This window comes from Rhizophagus irregularis, chromosome 3 (genome assembly GCF_026210795.1).
Source record: "Rhizophagus irregularis chromosome 3, complete sequence".
NCBI lineage: Eukaryota > Fungi > Glomeromycota > Glomeromycetes > Glomerales > Glomeraceae > Rhizophagus > Rhizophagus irregularis.
Genome location: NC_089431.1, coordinates 4,157,115 through 4,175,955, shown reverse-complemented (window position 1 = coordinate 4,175,955; position 18,841 = coordinate 4,157,115). Strand labels below are relative to the sequence as shown.

The window sequence follows — 18,841 nt, the reverse complement described above, 5'->3', positions numbered from 1 at the left end:
ATTAACAATTTTATTTGTCATAAATAATTATCATTTAAACATCCAATTTTATCAAGTCTATACATAATTTCAAATATTTTTTTCTTATTATTGTTTATCTAATTATTTTTTGTGTTACAAGAACTTATGTTGATTGATTTTGTGATTGTGAAAAACGTACGGTTTGTGTTTATTTTTATCAGTTTCAGCGTTCTCGCTCATATATTAGCACGTGATTATGGGATACAACCAGCGAAATAGTACAAAATTAATAGGTATAATCGATATTAGAATTTAATTTACACCTACATAGAAAGGTACAATATACCGCCACAAGCTCTTGATAATTACGAAAAAAATATGTAAAGTGTATGACATATGACAAATGTGGAAAATCATTTTCATATGTTCAACATGGTTATGATGTTTAGTAATATGATTGTTAATCAACAAATTAAAAATGTCGGTCACATCTCATATTATGAAAGTTCGAATAAATATTCACTTCATGCGCACTTGTGAATTTGAATAGCTTTTGTTTTTTTTTTCAAAATAAGCTGATTTCCCTTACTTGTGTTCCTATTAATATATAAATCATAAAAATAACTTGTACAGAGGGAATATTAGTCACCAAGGTAAAAACGAAGGAACCTTGATTATGGAAACAAATCAATTAATATTGAAACCAGCGAAGGAAAACGAGAAAAAAATTTGGAAATTTGCAGAATGGGGAATAAAGTTGGCATCGATGGCGGTACCAGGAACAATTGTGTATATGACAGGTTTTGCGGCAATTCCCATTGGTGGTTTAATGATTATTGGCAGTTGTTATGTTTCCGGGCTTGCAGGTGAAATATTATACATTATTGGTTGTGATACACTATTAGGAGGCTCCTTTAAAGTCTTAAAATATCTCGTGATTGGTCATAAAGCAGCTAATATCATTTGTATTAACAAGAAAATGACTATCGGTGAAAAAATTATACCTTTCGTGCGAAATTTATTATTTATATATTATAGGACGTCTTCCTGTTCTAGTTTCTAGTTTTGATTTTTGTCTTTTTTTGGTTATTTAAGACTATTATTTTAGTAGAGTAATTATTACTTTTTTAATAAAATATTCAGAAATACGTTAAGTATTTTTTGATTGCGAGCATATAACCATTTAATAGCTCTATAATAGACTCAAAAGTGCTGTTACTTTATGATATAAAGAAGATTAAAATTTATTATTATGATAATTAGTTTAACGCATGCACGTGTTTATTATTTCATTAATTACCAGCATCAGTGAAAATGTCACTTGTTTTTCGTTGACTTGATGTCGCAGTTAATCTCATCTCAAACTTATTTTTGGGATCGAGGTCTTCAAGAAAGTTCCCATATACTGTAATTTCAATTTTAATTGTTTACTTTTTTAATTTCAGTGAGAAATACCATTAAATTTTACATTACATATATTCGTCTTATTTATTTCGTCACATAGTAGAAATTGTATATTAAACCAACTGATTATACTTTGTCAGTTAAGGTCAACCGAATTAGGTTTATCATTTTTATTTTTCTCTATAGAAATTACGGGACAACCATGGTAATTTTTTTACACCTACGACGAGTATTTCTCCTGACCCTAATAATTGAGGGTGGTTGATAGTTATTAGATATTGACCATCCTAGACCCTGCTAGCCAAATTTAAATATCATAAGAAAATTCTTTCAAAGTCAAACCATATTTTTTCTAACATAAATAAACAGTTTTGATAAATTACATTTGTGTTTTTTATTTAAAAAAAAAAATGACAGTCAAATCTAACAAATGAGTAATTCTTGAGGGAATGCCTAAAGTCGATGATAAATAAGTATTTTGAATTAAATCATCGCACAATTGATATTATAAAAATGACGAATTAATAAAAAAATCAGTTGTTTTTTAAAAGAAAAGAACGATTTTTTTTATTAATAAAAATAAGTTTTTTTCGTAAGAAAACGTTTTTTTTATTATTTATTTCGTTTTTAATAAAAAAAATAATGATTTTTATAATTTAAAAAAAAAAATAATGATTTTTTTTATTATTTAAATAAAAATCAGTCATAACTTAATTAAAAAATCAATTTTTTCGTTTTTAGACTGATTTTTTTAATATTTCGGATCGGATTGATATCACCTGACCTGTTCGATGCGAGTTATTCGAAGTAATTTATTGTAATTTGTAACTGGATGATTTTAATAACCAATAATTAAACCAGTTGAAGCAAAGTTATGAATTTCCATTTTCTTGATATCAAATATGAATTTAAAAGAATTATATAAATCATTTAATACTTAATGCATATTTATTTATCAATAAAATATATATATTTTTTTTTTAACCAAGAATATAAGAATAATAAAACTACCGTTTAAAATTTTTAAATTTACGAAGAAATAGTAAATATAGAAAATTGGAAGTGGTCTGGAATGTAAACATTTGAATATATAAAAAAATTACGAAAACATCTTACAAACTTCTTGTCGTTCTAGTTGAGCAAAACGTATAAAAATACAAAGATTATTCGAAGAAATACCCATGATCGAATAAAGGAAGAAAAGTTCTTGTAATATTTATAAAGATTGGAAAAAAATAAGCGAATTTTTTCAGATATTATCAATAATGTTGCAAAAATTTTATATACAGAAATTATAAAACAATTTCCGATTCTTTGATATTACATTCATAATTAAAATTAAAAAATTGATGTGGTTTAAATTAGAATATCGTGATAACACTTTAACTTTTATAGATTTAATTAAAGGAGTTTTTCCTTTAGAAATCATGGAATTTTTTATTCGTCTTGGTATTAGTAAAATATAATAACTATGGAGTATTTTTATTACAAACAGTTTTAAAGAAAGAATAAAAGCGATTTGAGATAATAGAAATAATCTTTTAATAAAAGTTAGGTATTACGAAAAAGGATAAAGAAGAAGTTATAACAAAAATTATATAGAGAATAGGAATTATAATAATAATCTTTACAAAGGTGCACAAATATTAAATAATATATATTTTGGAAAAGATTATATTACAAGTGATCCAGATTCAAGTGGGTTATTATCGATAACTTGTGTGGCAACGTGCGATCCCAAAAAGCCACTTCTCTATAAAGTAAATGGCGAAGTATTTTTTTTTATTCTATATTGATTGTTAAAATTTATTTTTAGTATTAACAAGTCGCTAAAATAATTTCGTTTGAAATAATTTTAGTTTAATTTAATTTTAAGTATCAGTTTAATGAAATTTAATATTACGTTCAAATGATATTTTGTATGAAAAATTGCATTATGTTTGCTAGATATACAATTGGATAAATCACAACGCAAATTAATTATTTTTATTAACTATATTAAAGCTTTGTTATTAAACCTATTTAGATTTATTCACCTAGCTTATTATTTGTATATTGCTTTTTCAGTCAATTTATAAGATTCGTATTCTTGAAATTTGTAATTAATAAATCTTCCATTATGGCATCTTCTTTGGCATAATGTTGGCATGATGATGTTGTTGAATAAATTGTTGATATTAATCTTGCTTGTTTAATAATAAACGATCCCATTTTGCATTTTCCAATGATCTCAACCTCGCTTCTTCTGCAAGTTTGTCTCTCTCGTTCTCTGGTAATGTTTTCGCCAATCTGCTACTTGCATTGTGAAACAATAATGTTACGATTTTATTTTCGTCATCCATTCCCACTTCAATATCTTTATCCCCAGTTTTCTCGAATGTGATGAATGAAGGCTTAGAACCAATAAGGAGAACCTCCAATTCATCGTGATCTTCATAACAAATGGGATAAAGAGAGAGTGGTGGTTTATTATTTATCATTTCTGAAGTATCAAATAAATGGCAACACAATAACTTCGATGCTTCCCAAATTTCAAACGACACTATCTTGTCATCACCGTCATAAGAAGCGAGGGTGCGTTGGGACCTCTATTACTGTCACGCTCTCTAATAAAGCCCCCAGTATATGTACTATATGAACGTACAATATTTTCGATTATTTCTGGATTTCTATCAAAATATGTATGTTGTTTTGCGTGTTCTGACCAATCGTATTTCAAGAAAGTTGATACACCAGCTTTGAAAGTTCATTAGTTAAATATTTGTCTGACAAGTACTTCTAAGGTATACAAAGCGTGTCACATTTTAGAAACAAATTTTTTTACATAAACATCACTGTACTACCTTATTTGGCAAATGACAGACAAATGATTCAAATGACAAATGACAAATGGTGTGTAATTTCACTTATCAGATGGAGTCATATGTGGGAGAGTTTGAAAAAATAGATCTTTCCTTTTTTGGATAATGCCAAGCAGCATTATGTAATTCTGGAAATTCTCGCCCTGAAGAGACGCGTTATTGTATTGCTCGAGGTCGTCCAAATTTTATTCATTACAAATATAATCCTTATTGACAAAGAAAGCACGGGGTTGAATCTATTAAACCTATTTGTATAACACCATATCGGCCGTCTATTAGTTTAATATCTTACTTTGGTTAGTCGGTGAAAATTATGAGTATATTGCGGTAAGCTTTTAGCCTGTCAATGTGAAAACTAATTATTTCCGATCGAGCAAATCACCCAAGATTTTTTCATCATGTACGTGGTGATAATTTAATCGTGACCTTTAGTTCATTTTTGTTCAATATTAGGTATACAAGAACGATTCATTCAAATACATGTGAAACAGGGGACAGGTCGTGGTTATTTTTTCGATTTATTATTCTTGTCGGCTGAATTTAATACGATTATAAAAATATGCAAATGTAATATTGTATCACCTAAGTATAGATTTACGTTTCTTCACATAAAACTCCTTTGATCGATCCTGAATTTTATAAGAAAGTATGAATACTAATTCAAGTGAAAAATAAACAGCTAAAGAATTAGTGAACATTTTAAAAATTTGGTATTATTCTATTGGTGGTTTATATCAAGAAAAAGAAAAATTCGGTCGTCAGGTCGTCATAAGGGAAAAGAAATTAAAATTATTTTTGAAAAAGCAGATCAAATATCTCAACTTCATATAAAAAAGTGATTATGATACTGGATATAATAGTGTAACATTTAAATTTAGTAATACATTATTAATCATTTATTACTTAATAATGAAGGTATTTTCTATTTTAATTTTTTATTTTAATAAAATTTTTAATTTGCTTTGACTCTCAGGAGGAAAAAGCGTGTCACGATTCACTGTAACAATCATAATGCAGATCAGTGCATTGGAAAAAATATGATCCGGAAAAAAAAAATTGATGGTCGGGATATCCGATTCTCATGATATTCGGGATACGGGATTCGATAAAAAATTCAGTAAGCGAAATTAATTACTAAAAATGGGTGCAAATAACTGTAAAGTTAATCTAATTTATAATCAGAAAGAAACTTTAATTTTATAAATGATATCAATCACAAAAATTGGTTCGTATTATACCGTGATACGAAATTTTGTTATCGTAACGCAAGTAACGCCAATTTACTTCAACCAGAAATAGTTACAGGATATTTCGCCAAGGAAGCTCTGCCGAAAAATAGGGGCATTATGAATAAAGATTATTTTTCGGCTCAGCGAAATGTCCCGATACCACCAGAAATATGGTATAATAAATTAAAGAAGTGATAACCCAATTTATAAAAAAATACCATACATTTTTGTTCATATTTATTATTTATATTAAGAATCATTAACATTAAGAATTATTAAATTTTAAAAATATCAATAATAAAAGTATTAATTTTTAAAATAAAATCATTAATTTTCGCAAAGTATATTAACTTTTAAAATAAATTTTGCGTGTAACGCGAAATATTATTTGTCAGGATTCTGATCGTCGACGGCCCCAAAATTCATTTTTGATGCCGAACCAGATGTTAAAATTATTTTAGTTTTAGCTAGTTGTTAAAAGCTATAATAAAGTTTAAATGATAGTTTATTAAAACCTAAGTTTAAGATAAAATTGATTTAACCATTACAAAAGAATGTCTGATATGGTATCCGAACATTTGTTTATTATGACTAATATTTTCATTAAAAATTATTAATGATATTTCAAACGATTTATAATCTGCATGTTGTACGTATTGTAAAGGTTTTTACTTTGGTCGAATTAGAGTTTTAATTCACATGTCCGCCATATTTTTTTGAGTTAGCAAATCGATTATGATTATCTAATTTTAAGAATAATGACAAAGAATATTTTACTAACTTAATTTGGTAAGTTCAAAAGTAGATATAAAAATGCGTATTTATTTCCCTCACGCAAAAAGTTATCGACTCCCTTCAAAAGTCTAAAATTTTCGATATTTCCATTTTACTTTTATTTCTTCCATATCAAAAAAAATGTATCAAACGATCATTCTAGGATCCATTCTATTGGTATCATTTTATATTTTAAAGCGTGTTCGCAAACCAAAATTCGTAAGAAAATTAAATTCATTATTAATTTTTTTTTTATATAGAGTTTTTTTTTTATTTTATTTTTTTTATATTCTCTTAGAATATGCCACCTCTTGTTCGTTATAACATTCCAATTATCGGTCATACTTATAGTTATACGTTTAATTCCGAAGAATTCCTTAAACAATGCAAAAAGGAGGTAAATAAAATAGTAAAAATTTTTTGTTTTCTTTTTTTTTTGCGTCAAATCTATTAACAATTTACATTTTCGTATTAATTAGTATGGTGGTATCTTTAGTATATATGTATGGGGTCAAGTGAGAACAATCGTCGGTAATACATTTATAAATATATATACTGTATATAAATAATTTTAATGTTCATTGACCAATAAAATATTATATGTACTTTAATAGGAAAAGAATATTCGCAAGAGATATTATCAAGGGATGATGCGTTTAATTTTGGGAAAGCATTTTTCGAAATAATTCCGTATGACTTATTACTTAAACATATGGGTTTAGTAAATATGTTAAATATGCCAAAATTGCTTAAAGAACATATTTTTTGTAAATTAAATTTTTATTCTGAACGTATGCAAAAATGTCTTCATTCTGCCACTCAAAAATATATTGATAGTAATGTTCATGATGATCCAAAAGTTTTTGATAATATGTATTTTTTAATAATTAAAATTATTTCTACTCCTGTTGCAAATGTTTTTATTGGTGAAGTAAGTATATATACGTTCTATACTTGTTTATATTTATTATTTTAATTTTTTTTTATTAAATATTTACTTTTTTTTTTTTTTTATAGGAGGAATCGAAAAATGAAGAAGTTGTAACAACATTTGCAGAATTTACAAGTGATTTATCGGCATTAATAAAAATTCCACCATTTCTTAATTTTTTTTATCCGGGACTCCTTAACCGCATTCTCGTGAGTTCAGGATTATATAATCCAGCAATTAAACATAGAAATATATTAATTAAATATATTAAAAATCAAGTTTGTAAACGTTTGCAAGAGAAAGCAAAATATGGTGATTCTTGGAAGCGTCCTGATGATTTACTTCAAGATATTATAGAACAAGAAGATATTGATGATCTTAATAATGTTAATTATCTATCATTAGCTGATAAATTACTTTTATTTCTTTTCGCTTCAATTCATACGACATCAAACGGTTGTGCAAATGCTTTAATGGATTTAGCTTCTCGTCCTCAATATATGCAAGAATTATATGAAGAACAATTGGAAGTACATAAAGAAGCTGATGAGAATGGTTTGCTTCCATTTGAAGCTCTTGACAATATGAAGAAATTAGATAGTTTTATTAGAGAATCTTTAAGATTAACTGGTCACATATTAGCACTTGATCATTCTGTATTAAAAGATTATACTTTCTCTAATGGTTTACAATTACCAAAAGATCATACAGTTAAGATTTATGTTGATGATATTTATCAAGATGAATTGTTACAAGGTCCAAATCCGAAATCATTTGAACCATTTAGACATGTAGATACAAATGTTCCTGCGTCAAAAATTGGTAAAAATTTTATGTTATTTGGAGGTGGTAAACACGCGTAAGTTTATAATAGATAATTAATTTTTTTTTATTTTTTGCAAATATTTAAATATTTTAAAATTAATCTAATTATCATTAAATTATTTAGATGTCCTGGAAGACATTTTGCTATAAACGAAATCAAATTTTTTTTGCATAACATTATCTTAAAATATAATATTTGTACAAAGAGTGGTAAAATTGAAGGAAGAAGGATGTACGGTCCAACTGCATACCCAAGTTCTAGTGGAATTATTATCGAAAAGAGGGTTAAGTGAAATTTAGAAAATGAAAAAATAATGTGTGGTATCAAGAAAATTTATATATTGGAAATTAAATCTAATTAAATCTTTTACGTTGTAAAATGTAAAATTTATAAAATTTTTTTTTATTCGATTGTAAGTTATGAAATTTAAAATAATGAAAATTATAAAAAATTTACTTTACACTTGGTGCAAAATAGCAGAAAATTTTATAACTTATATTATCCAAAAATGCGTAGTTATATTAGTAACACTTTTATCCCGGTGATCCAAGTACAGTCTAACCTCGATATACCGATATTCGATATACCGATATATTATTAAAAACTTGTTATACCGATAAAATTTTATTTTCCCACTATATGTGAGGACATATAAATATCGATATAACGATATTTTCTAAAAATTTCATATATGTCCCGACATATCGTTATATAAAGGTTTGACTGTATCTGACAATTTATTTTATAAATTATTATAGATTTATAGCCACGTTGATTCAGATTATAAACAACGATTAATTGAAATAAATGATTCGATAACTTAGATCACATGATTATAGTTATATAAAATAAGTTATACACTGTATATATACTGTATAGGAACTACTTTAACCAAAAGAAGGTTAGCAGAAAAATTAATTCCGAGATAGCAATATTCTAAAAATGAGCCATTTTTTTACCGAATGCAGATGATTGATTTTCTGCGCCTCTGTGGCGTAGCCTGCATCACGTGGATTGAATTTTTCCACATGGTACTATGGTAGTAGGACCCCGGATAATTATAATAAAGGTCATATACAAAAAAAGTATATTTTATTGTATTTTTAATGAAAAGGTCATATGCAAAAGCGGGTATTTTAAGTAAAAGTCACATGCAAAAATAGAATACTTCTGAATTAGGTCACAGTAAAATAAGTATATAATTTTTGTAAAATTTTAAGGTCACATGTAATTTTTCTAATAAAGCGTATATTTTAGGGGGAATATAGTGGGGAATATAATATGCAGTAGTGTTACATCAAATTTAATATAAATAGCAAATTTTGCTTGAGATAATTTTATCATAATGATAACGTAATAAATTTATATTCAAAAAGTTCATTTTTTTATCACAATGTAATATAATTATTTAAATTTATTAAATTTATTTGCTTTTCATGTCAGATAAATTTACCAGAGATTCAATATGATTTACCATTAATTATTTTTAAAATGTTAAGACTTAAGACACGCGTTTTCGTGTTTTAATTTTTGTCTTTAATGTCATTATATATCAATACAAAATGAAATATCTCGAGAAACTTTTAAACATTAATACTTTCTACAATTCTACCTCCTAATATTCATTCTGTTCATGTTTCAAATATTAATATATCTGATATCTTTTCTATTACTTTTGATACTCCTTATGAGACTCTTTCACCGTTAGCCAGAATTGATAATACTGCTGAAAAGATCCTTCATTTGCAATATTCACATTTAACTTCCGCAGCTGTCTTTTCTAATGGGGGTTGTTTATTAAACCTTAGCGTTACAATTTAGACTAGCTATGATTTTAGAATTAATGAATTTTTGGGAAATTGCGAAAATTTCACTGAAAATATGGGATTTTTGATCGTAGGAAAAAAAGAAATGATAATCTATAATTTTTTAATTCAGCTATAGATAAATTACACTTGATTATTTCTACAGAGTCAATTGATGATAATGCTGTATAATTTTAATATAAAATAAAATTTTGACCTATTTTTTAGTAAATTGATGTCATATGATAAAAAAGGATATTTGTAGTACAAAATAAGGTCATATGATAAAAATGTATATCAAAACGGCAAAATTTATGTATATTTCATTAGATTTTTAATTAGTACTGCGGATGTGACCTCTATTATAATTATCCGGGGTCCTATGGTAGTACTATGGTAGTGTATTTATGAGGTTCCTTAACGTACAGTGAGGGTGTACAATATTATTTATTTTATTTTATTTATTTTATGTGAAGTTGGCAAGGCGTAAAAAAGGGTGTACAATATTAACGTACAAACTGGCCCGAGTTTAGGAGTTATGCACTTGCACGTGATAGCGTTAACGTTAACTTCGGCCAGTTCGTACATTAATAATGTACACCCCCACTGTACATTAAGGAATCCAGTGTATTTATTACATTCCCGAAAATCCCGAACCGCACAGCATTATGCCATTCTTTCGGGATTTTGTACGGATCACGATTATTTTTAGATTTTATATAAAATAAAGTAATTGGATTAAAAAAAAGTAATAATTTTTAAATTTATTTTATATTAAAATTGGACCAATTTCTACTTCTTAGCAACAAAGCGGCACCATATTACATAGAATATAGCCAGGATATTCGTTATTATTTTAAGTTTTCTTATTAAATTTTTATTTTTAAGTAAAAATTATGGAAAAAAAAAACCTTTTTCTTTCTATAAATTTATATATATATTTGCTATTAAAGTCATATATTTATCTATAAAACTAATTAACTTTCGTGCCGAAGAATAAAATAAATCTATGAAATTCGGATGTAGTACAATTTAATTATTAAATCAAATGTTACTTGTTACAAGCACTTCAAAACGTGCAGTACGCACACAGAACGCGCAGTTTGTTCGTCAAAAGTTTTAAATAAATATCACATTTCCGGAAAAAAAAAATGTAATTAAAACAAATTAAACAATAAATAAATCTTATCTATATAGCCGTTAATTAATTTTTTTATAATGACCCGCTGATAGCCGAGAAATTTATGCGTTCAGGTAAAATTACTGAAGTAAAGCTTCGATAATAATTTTTTTTTTAACATGATTTTCTATTATAAAATATTATGTATTTTTTTTTTCAAATTTAAGCATGATCTTTATTTCCAATTTTATATTCGCTTTATAATGAAAATTAAATTAGAAAATTATGTGGGATACGACAAAAATCGGCAACTTTATTCAGTTGATAAACGTAATTTATTTAGCAAAAAGGCTATTGTATTTTTAATATTATAATTTTTAATTTGAGTTTCATCATAGCTTCCGAATGTGTTTTATAATAAAATAATGCTAAACTAGCTGAAAAATATTCGTTCATTGATCAGTTTGTCATAATACCGTAATTTAATTTTAAACGAAGCTTGTTAAACACACTTCAGTCAGTTATTAATATTTAATTAGATAGGAATGTCTGTATGCAACACTGCACAACAGCAGTAGAAGGTAAATAAGATAAGTAAAAGGCAACATGTAATATAGTAATAAGTAATATCACCCGACAAATCGAGAAAATCTCCATGTTTATGGAATCCTAGTCATGTAATGTCTAGAAAAAGATAATAATAATTGTCTATCCGAAAATTATTTTCATTATTAAAAAAAAATTCATAAAAAATTTAAAACGTAATTACAAAGATTATTATATTTACTTGAAGTGGAAATTGAAATCTGGCAAAAAGATTGTTAAATTAAAATCAATAAAAATGAAGTTGATAGAGGAAAAACATTAGCACACTTTGCTATTGCGGATAACCAAATGTATTCAGTAATATCGTTAGGCTCTTATAATTTCGTTATAATATGAGTTAAAGTACAAATATACATTTTATAAAACATAAACGAGATAACATTGCGCCAGAGGACATCGTTGAAGTCATTACGCGGACGAAAAAATAAAGTATGTATGATATAAAGCATCCAACGATGCACCCAAAGGTCTAAAAGAGGTAAAGGACAAGCTAATGGAACTGGAAGGGATTTCTACAACAACTTCTAGCGATATGGAATAGGAAGCCATCAAGATCAGAGGCTCTGAATACATTGGGCAGAGAACATGGAATCGGGATTTTGGAGAAGATGAAAGAGTGGGGAATGAAAACGAATAATTTTCTGAGGTTAGGTCGTAAAATCATCAGCTTAGCGGAATAAAGCCAAATCTTGCAAGAATACACTACTGCTCCCATCGATCAATCAAAGTCACGTAATTCTATTGTGAGATCCTCCCATAATACTGCTGTATATGAAAAATTTCATGTCTTCTAAAGAATAAATGTATTGTTTTCATTCAGAAGTCATTATAACAAATGTATAAATTGAATGTCTTGATGGTATAACATTATGTACTGTATTTAGTTATTATCACTTTAAATAGGATTTACAAAAAAAAATTTAAGCTTCATACCTTTAATGTCATAGATGCTCATTACACATTGGTACTTATTTGTGCAATTTCTTTACCTTCAATTATATTGTATATTTCAACTTTATAATTCAAATCAATATATGAGTTTTTTTTTTTGATCACTCAAAAATAATTGAACATTTTAAATACACTTAGAAAACTGAAATAATTTTAATTCATACATTGCAAAATTACTTGTGTTTATTAATTCAAAACTATTGAATATGGCCCCTACACTCGCCATACTCTGTCACTTCCAAAAATCAAAATTTGAAGTGTCCAACCCCTAATCCTTCGAAATACAATAATAAATAATACATTCCTTAACATTAAAAATTAAATATTTCCTGGATGCTGCCCCAATCATAAGCCAGGTATCAAATGAATAATAGGCAAAATAAAATAAAAAAATAATAATCAGAAACTGGACAATTCTGCTCTATTAAAGAAAAGGATACATTCAGACCATGTCCTCAGGAGTTAATCTATGCTTTCTAAAAATACTTGGTAACCTAGAAGAAAAAATGCGAGGAATAATAAATTTAGTATATACATAAATCAATACCTTTTTAGCCATACCCTTCATCCAGTCTTTGAGGAAGATCCAGTTAGGAAGTAGAAAATCAGCTGCCTATAAAAGTAAATATGATGAATTTAATAGATTAGTTAATTTTAAATATAAATATTAAAATTAGTACATACACAATCCAAAAGGTAATCTGATATTTTATTATATATCACATTAAGTGCAATCAGATTAAACCTTCTGAAAACATGTCCAGCTGACTCAGGATATTCTTGAAAAATCCAAATGAAAAGGGAAGGTACCATGTGATTTCCCCTTTCCATTAGTTCTTTCAAGTTTCCTATAGAGCAGAAGACTGAATAGTTATTATATAGTTTTTTGATATAAATAACTATTTGTTGTCCAGTTTCTGATTTGTGAAAATCTAAAACTAAATGAAAAAAAGTAAAAAGAAAATTAAAGAAATCATAAAAAAGTGATGGCCTTCCAAAGGCCAACACAACCAAAGAACCAAAAAGAAACCCAGTAAGAAACCATACAGTCCTGCTGCATGGTGAAAGGCCTGGGTTGTAATGAAGCGGAAGAATAGTACGTTGATAAGCCATTTTTTTTATATTGCCAGCAAATAAATAAAAAAGGCTTGAAATTTTTAATTTTCGCATAGATAGGATATATATATTGTATTATCCTCAAATTCTGATTGGTTAAGCTTATGAAAGTTGGCGTTGGCGTTATAATTACATAATTATTTACAAAACGCGTCAATGATTAATCAATAGTTATTGTAGTTATCGAAAATATCACGCGTTTTTAGATAATCTGTTAAAAGTCAGACTGCCTGTCGTATTTTATCACCTGGCTACTAATTGGTATTCCGCCAGTTATAAACTGTCCAATCAGAGTATGACCCACGTGACGATCAACAGTACACAAATTCCAAAAGTAGTCCGCTTTCGCTCTGGTAAAAATCGGAATTTGTTCACAAAACGAGATATTTTTTTTTTTTTTTAAAAAAAAAAGATGAGCTTACACAAATTAGCTACGATTCTAAACTCTTATTTTTCAAAACATTTTTATCATTAAAAACAGTTACAGTATTTTAAAAAATCGTTAAATTATTAGATGGTAATATTGTTTTTATTTTTCAATACTACTTTCACATCCTTGTATACTTTTTGTACAATCTTTAACATAGGGTGTATAAAAATAACGTTAGTCTACAATTATCATAATAGTGATCTTTGCCATGATTAATTTAGATTATTTAATAGTTTCTCTATTTTTCTCGACATGTATTCATATAAATTGACTACGAGTCTTTATTTAATAAAGAAAAATTCATAAAATATGATATTAGTTCATCGATAAACTTAAAACAACAACATTTATATAAAAATACAAGAAAAATAATGCCATCTGAATGTTTACCGAAATAATTTCAAACTTGCTAAATAATTTATTCGATTCTTTTGCCGGAGGACTGTAGACCTTTGGGTTCAAGACCGAAGGTGATCATTAATGTAAAAGGTTTTTTTAAACAATCACGCAATATAAAATATAAATAATTATGTACTATTGACACTTAATAAAATAATTTTTTTTTATTTTTTATATTTTAAATTGAGAGCAAATAGCCAAATACATAATTAAAGTATTATAAATATTTTTTATAGAAGGCCTTTTTTTGGGATCAGGATCCCAACAACTTTTCATTAAGGTGGCATAACATTCTGGTGTATCATCTTGTAATTTTAGGTCGTTTTCCATCAATAATCTTACATCTAGGATGAATATCATGTTTAACATTAGCAAAAGGTTTACTACCCGTAGTAAGTTCCCATAAATATCAGCTTTCTGAGAAAATTTAGACTCTTTAAAGATTTCTGGTGCAATATAAGGTATTACTCCATATATTTCATTATTTGATGATCTATTATTTACAGCTTGTGATAATCCTAAATCTCTAATTTTCCATTCAATAATGAATAGTCGATTAAAATTCCATCTATCACGACTACCTAAATCATATAATATGTTTCCACTATGGAAATCTCGATGCATAAATTTTTTACCTAAAAAATATAAAAAATTAATAACCTAATTTAAAGAGTATAATCAGTAAATATAAAATATAAGTACCCATATGAGACTTGATTTAAAATATGTATTTTTTGATTCTAATATTTTTAAAATTCTTCTGCAAATACTTATGTAAATCTCCTCCTGGCGCATATCTCATAACTAACTGAATATATAATCCCATAATTCAGGAACTTTTGTAAATCCATACGTTTTAATGATGTCCTACATGAATATTATTTGGATCGATACTGTATGTATTCTTTGCCAATTTTTTTTTATTTTTTTCTGAATGATTATTATAACATATGAGAATCAATTAAATGCAAATTATATAAATTGACATTTATTATTCAAATAATATGACGACTATGTAGGATTTTGTGCAATAGCTTAAAGTAAAGTAGACGAATACCATATTTGTTAAATCTTTAAGTATAACAAGAAAACATTCTTTATTGTACAACGTAAACAATATTGATCCAAATAAATAAACATTTTTCCAAGCAAAATTGAAACTTTATTTATTTACAAAATTTCATTATAGAATTTCGATTGTAAATTCTATAAATCAATAAAACATTCTTAGAATTCTACAAATGCTCTAGAATTCTCTATTTTTAAATTGTTTGTCGTGTTGCTTTACTAAATTATTAATTATGTCAATACCTAATGTGGAAATATATTTCTTTTTATTATAATCTTTTCAGTATCCATTTTTCAAATAATTTTTTCAATCAATAGAAAATTCTATTTTTACATGATTATATGAAAATTTTAAATATGTCAAATTTAAAAATTAAAATAATAATAAAATGGAACCTTGCAATGAAACTTTTTTCGGCCAAAGACCAAATTAAAATCCAGTCCAATATTAATTAAGTTTAGGGCTGCAGACATTTGATTAGTTACGTTATCTCAAGTTGCGCCATATTGTGTATATTGTGTTACGTCATTGACGGCTATACTAATTTTCATTGGATCCGATGTGAAATTAGCTCGGATTCATGTAATGACGGAAGAAGACATGGGTCCGGATGATACTAATGATTACCGTACGTGTTTATTTAATATTCAATAGCCGATTTATTTTTTATCTTAAAAATTGATTGTTGCTGTTTTCAGAAATGTTAGTAACCTGAAATGTTGAATATATATTTTACACCGAACACACCGAACACAACAAATTCAGGTGAATGCATATGTAGATAATATATAATTTAATATATTTTTATGCAACTATATTACTAAAGTTTATATATTTAGTTTATAAAGGAAAAAAATTTTTTCATTTATTGCCGTGTTCGGAATGTGTTCGTTGTTCGATTTTGCAGAAATTGATCGACGTTCCAATTACTGGAAATCATGCAACGTCTTCAAATGAATGAAACAAATGAATGAAATTTCATATTGTTTAATATTACTAAGTTCATCTTTCATTTTCAAGGATACATTTTTGGATTAGTTATATTAGTATTAACTTTTTTCGATTTATGAACTTCTATGAAGAATTATATGTTTTAATACAATATTATTGCTGAAAATATTTTTTTATAAATAGGACAACATTCAAAAATAATCTTTTTCAAAAAAAATCAACAAATTATAGACATAAAATTGATTTTTTAATATCAGACAATATGCATTTAAGTCAGCCAACACAAACCATACCAGTTAAATCAAAACAAGGTGAAACATACAAGAAATGTAACGGATGTAATAGAAGAAGAATACCTTTTGGGGAAGATCATCAGTTTTGTCGTCTGTGTTACAAATTAAAATCAGTTTTTAAATCAAGTGGAAACAAGGTTATTGATGATTTTATCAAATATACACAAATTAATCTTACCAAAAGTGAAGGGAAAATGGAGTTTGTTCCTTATGATCAATTCAAAAATATAGAATTTATTGCTGAGGGAGGATTTAGTAAAATTTATAAAGCAACTTGGATTGATGGTCCAATTCATTTGTATAGTATTAGTCGTAATATCGATAATATTACTCGTTTGAAGAATGATACAGTTGTTCTCAAAAAACTTGTTAATTCCAAAAATATTACAACTAAAGAGTTAAATGAGGTATAGTAGTACTTTATTTAATACTGATTAGCAAAACGTTTATATAAAATAAATAAATTAATGTATTTATTTTGTTATTAGCTCAAGATATTTTATCAACTTTCTTCAAATGTTAGTTGTATTTGTAAATATTACCAATGATATCATGATTATTATGCCATATTATGAATTAGGTGATTTGATACATTGCTTTAGTAATGGAAATATCTTTTTTAATAAACATTCCGGAAGTTATCATGTATGTATAGGTGACTTAGGTATAAGTAAATCTGCAACTGAATCTGGAGATAATAATGAGAATTATGGTATTATTCCCTATATGGCACCAGAGGTTTTTCAAGGATATAAATATACTGAAGCTTCAGAGATATACAGTTATGAAATGATTATGTGGGAATTTATGACAGGTAGAAGACCTTTTTGGGATCGAAGTCATGATACGTATCTTATTATTGATATATGCGATGGTTTACGACCACCGATTGTCACAAATGCGCCTGAAGGATATGTTGAATTAATGAAAGAATGCTGGCATTTTGATCCAGAGAAAAGACAAACAACCACTGATATTTATGATAAAATTATAGAAATGTGGAAAAATGAAGAGAAAAATTGTAATAATAATATTCCAACTAAGATTATAAAATCATCAGATATTGGGCCCGTAACAATGAATAACCCAGGTGCCATTTATAAGAGTAGACCTTTAAGTAAAATGATTCATTCTGTAATGTCTTGCTTTAAGGAGTTCAAAAAGTCAGTCTATAAATTTAGAACTGGTAAAACTAAGATTTACTATTTTAAGCTATTTTAATTTGTTTCATTTACTGTATATTATTATTAATAATTATTATTTCTTTCAAAGATAAAAGAAAATTTGAAGACTTAGTTAAAGTTAATGATGACAATGGTATTATGTTATTAAATTTTATTATTTGATTTGTAAATTAACTAAGAAAACTTTTAATAAATCAAAACTTTATAGGTCAAATTATTAAAAGGAAAAAATTATGTGGAAATGAAATTAATGGTAAATAATAATTAGTTAACTAATTTTTATTTTATTATATTAACATTTTATAATTTTAATTAAATTAAAATTTATACTTTCTTACGAAAGAAATTGAATTTGATTAATATTAATATGAATTTTAATAAAGGTAAATAACTTATTAGTACTTTTAATATTATCTAGGTATTATATGTTATAATATTTATTTATTTATTTATTTTTAATTGAATATACAGTCAAACCTTCATATAACGATATGTCGGGACATATATGAAATTTTTAGGAAATATCGTTATATCAAAGTTATACCGATATTTATATGTCCTCACATATAGTCGGAAAATAAAATTTTATCGGTATATCAAGTTTTTAATAGTATATCGGTATATCGAATATCGGTATATCGAGGTTAGACTGTAGATTACGTCACCCTTGAACTTGAATTTGATATCGATATTTATAAACCTTGAATTTTATTTATAGAATTTTTTCGTAAAATATTTTTACTTCATTTTATATTAAAAAGGGTAGAAATTGATTAATAGTTAAATGTTAGATAAGTGTTTTTGATAAATGTTATGTCAAATATTTCTAAATGCATAGTATATTAAAGAATAGTATGTAATATTGTGTTATGTAACAAGAAGTTTAATTTGGTCAGAAGTTACTATACGTTATTTAGAACGAGATATGTAT

At 26.3% G+C, this 18,841-nt stretch overlaps 6 protein-coding genes across 6 annotated transcripts; 4 read left to right on the top strand and 2 right to left on the bottom strand.

Annotated features, from left to right (window-relative positions):
• The first annotated feature begins 537 nt into the window (after window positions 1–537).
• On the top strand, window positions 538–1,138 carry OCT59_021030 (uncharacterized protein). The gene has a single exon (XM_025333656.2). It carries the CDS (start codon window positions 638–640, stop codon window positions 1,022–1,024), a length of 387 nt encoding a protein of 128 aa, XP_025170525.1. The 5' UTR covers window positions 538–637; the 3' UTR covers window positions 1,025–1,138.
• Window positions 1,139–3,542: 2,404 nt separating this feature from the next.
• Window positions 3,543–3,845, bottom strand: OCT59_021029 (uncharacterized protein; the record flags this gene model as incomplete). Its single annotated transcript, XM_025327587.1, has 1 exon — window positions 3,543–3,845. One exon carries the CDS (start codon window positions 3,843–3,845, stop codon window positions 3,543–3,545), a length of 303 nt encoding a protein of 100 aa, XP_025170524.1.
• Window positions 3,846–6,370: 2,525 nt separating this feature from the next.
• On the top strand, window positions 6,371–8,445 carry OCT59_021028 (uncharacterized protein; the record flags this gene model as incomplete). The annotated part of the gene is made up of 6 exons (XM_025332548.2): window positions 6,371–6,448; window positions 6,528–6,626; window positions 6,709–6,760; window positions 6,844–7,160; window positions 7,247–8,019; window positions 8,110–8,445. 6 exons carry the CDS (start codon window positions 6,371–6,373, stop codon window positions 8,276–8,278), a joined length of 1,488 nt encoding a protein of 495 aa, XP_025170523.2. The 3' UTR covers window positions 8,279–8,445.
• A 4,465-nt stretch (window positions 8,446–12,910) lies between these two features.
• OCT59_021027 (uncharacterized protein) lies at window positions 12,911–13,581 on the bottom strand (the record flags this gene model as incomplete). The annotated part of the gene is made up of 2 exons (XM_066149579.1): window positions 12,911–13,081; window positions 13,153–13,581. The coding sequence occupies 2 exons, from the start codon at window positions 13,579–13,581 to the stop codon at window positions 12,911–12,913; spliced, it is 600 nt and encodes a 199-aa protein (XP_065990470.1).
• Window positions 13,582–16,695: 3,114 nt separating this feature from the next.
• OCT59_021026 (uncharacterized protein) lies at window positions 16,696–17,274 on the top strand (the record flags this gene model as incomplete). The annotated part of the gene is made up of 2 exons (XM_066149577.1): window positions 16,696–17,133; window positions 17,215–17,274. 2 exons carry the CDS (start codon window positions 16,696–16,698, stop codon window positions 17,272–17,274), a joined length of 498 nt encoding a protein of 165 aa, XP_065990469.1.
• Window positions 17,275–17,722: 448 nt separating this feature from the next.
• OCT59_021025 (uncharacterized protein) lies at window positions 17,723–18,171 on the top strand (the record flags this gene model as incomplete). Its single annotated transcript, XM_066149576.1, has 3 exons — window positions 17,723–17,912; window positions 17,999–18,043; window positions 18,119–18,171. The coding sequence occupies 3 exons, from the start codon at window positions 17,723–17,725 to the stop codon at window positions 18,169–18,171; spliced, it is 288 nt and encodes a 95-aa protein (XP_065990468.1).
• Between the last annotated feature and the right edge of the window lie 670 nt (window positions 18,172–18,841).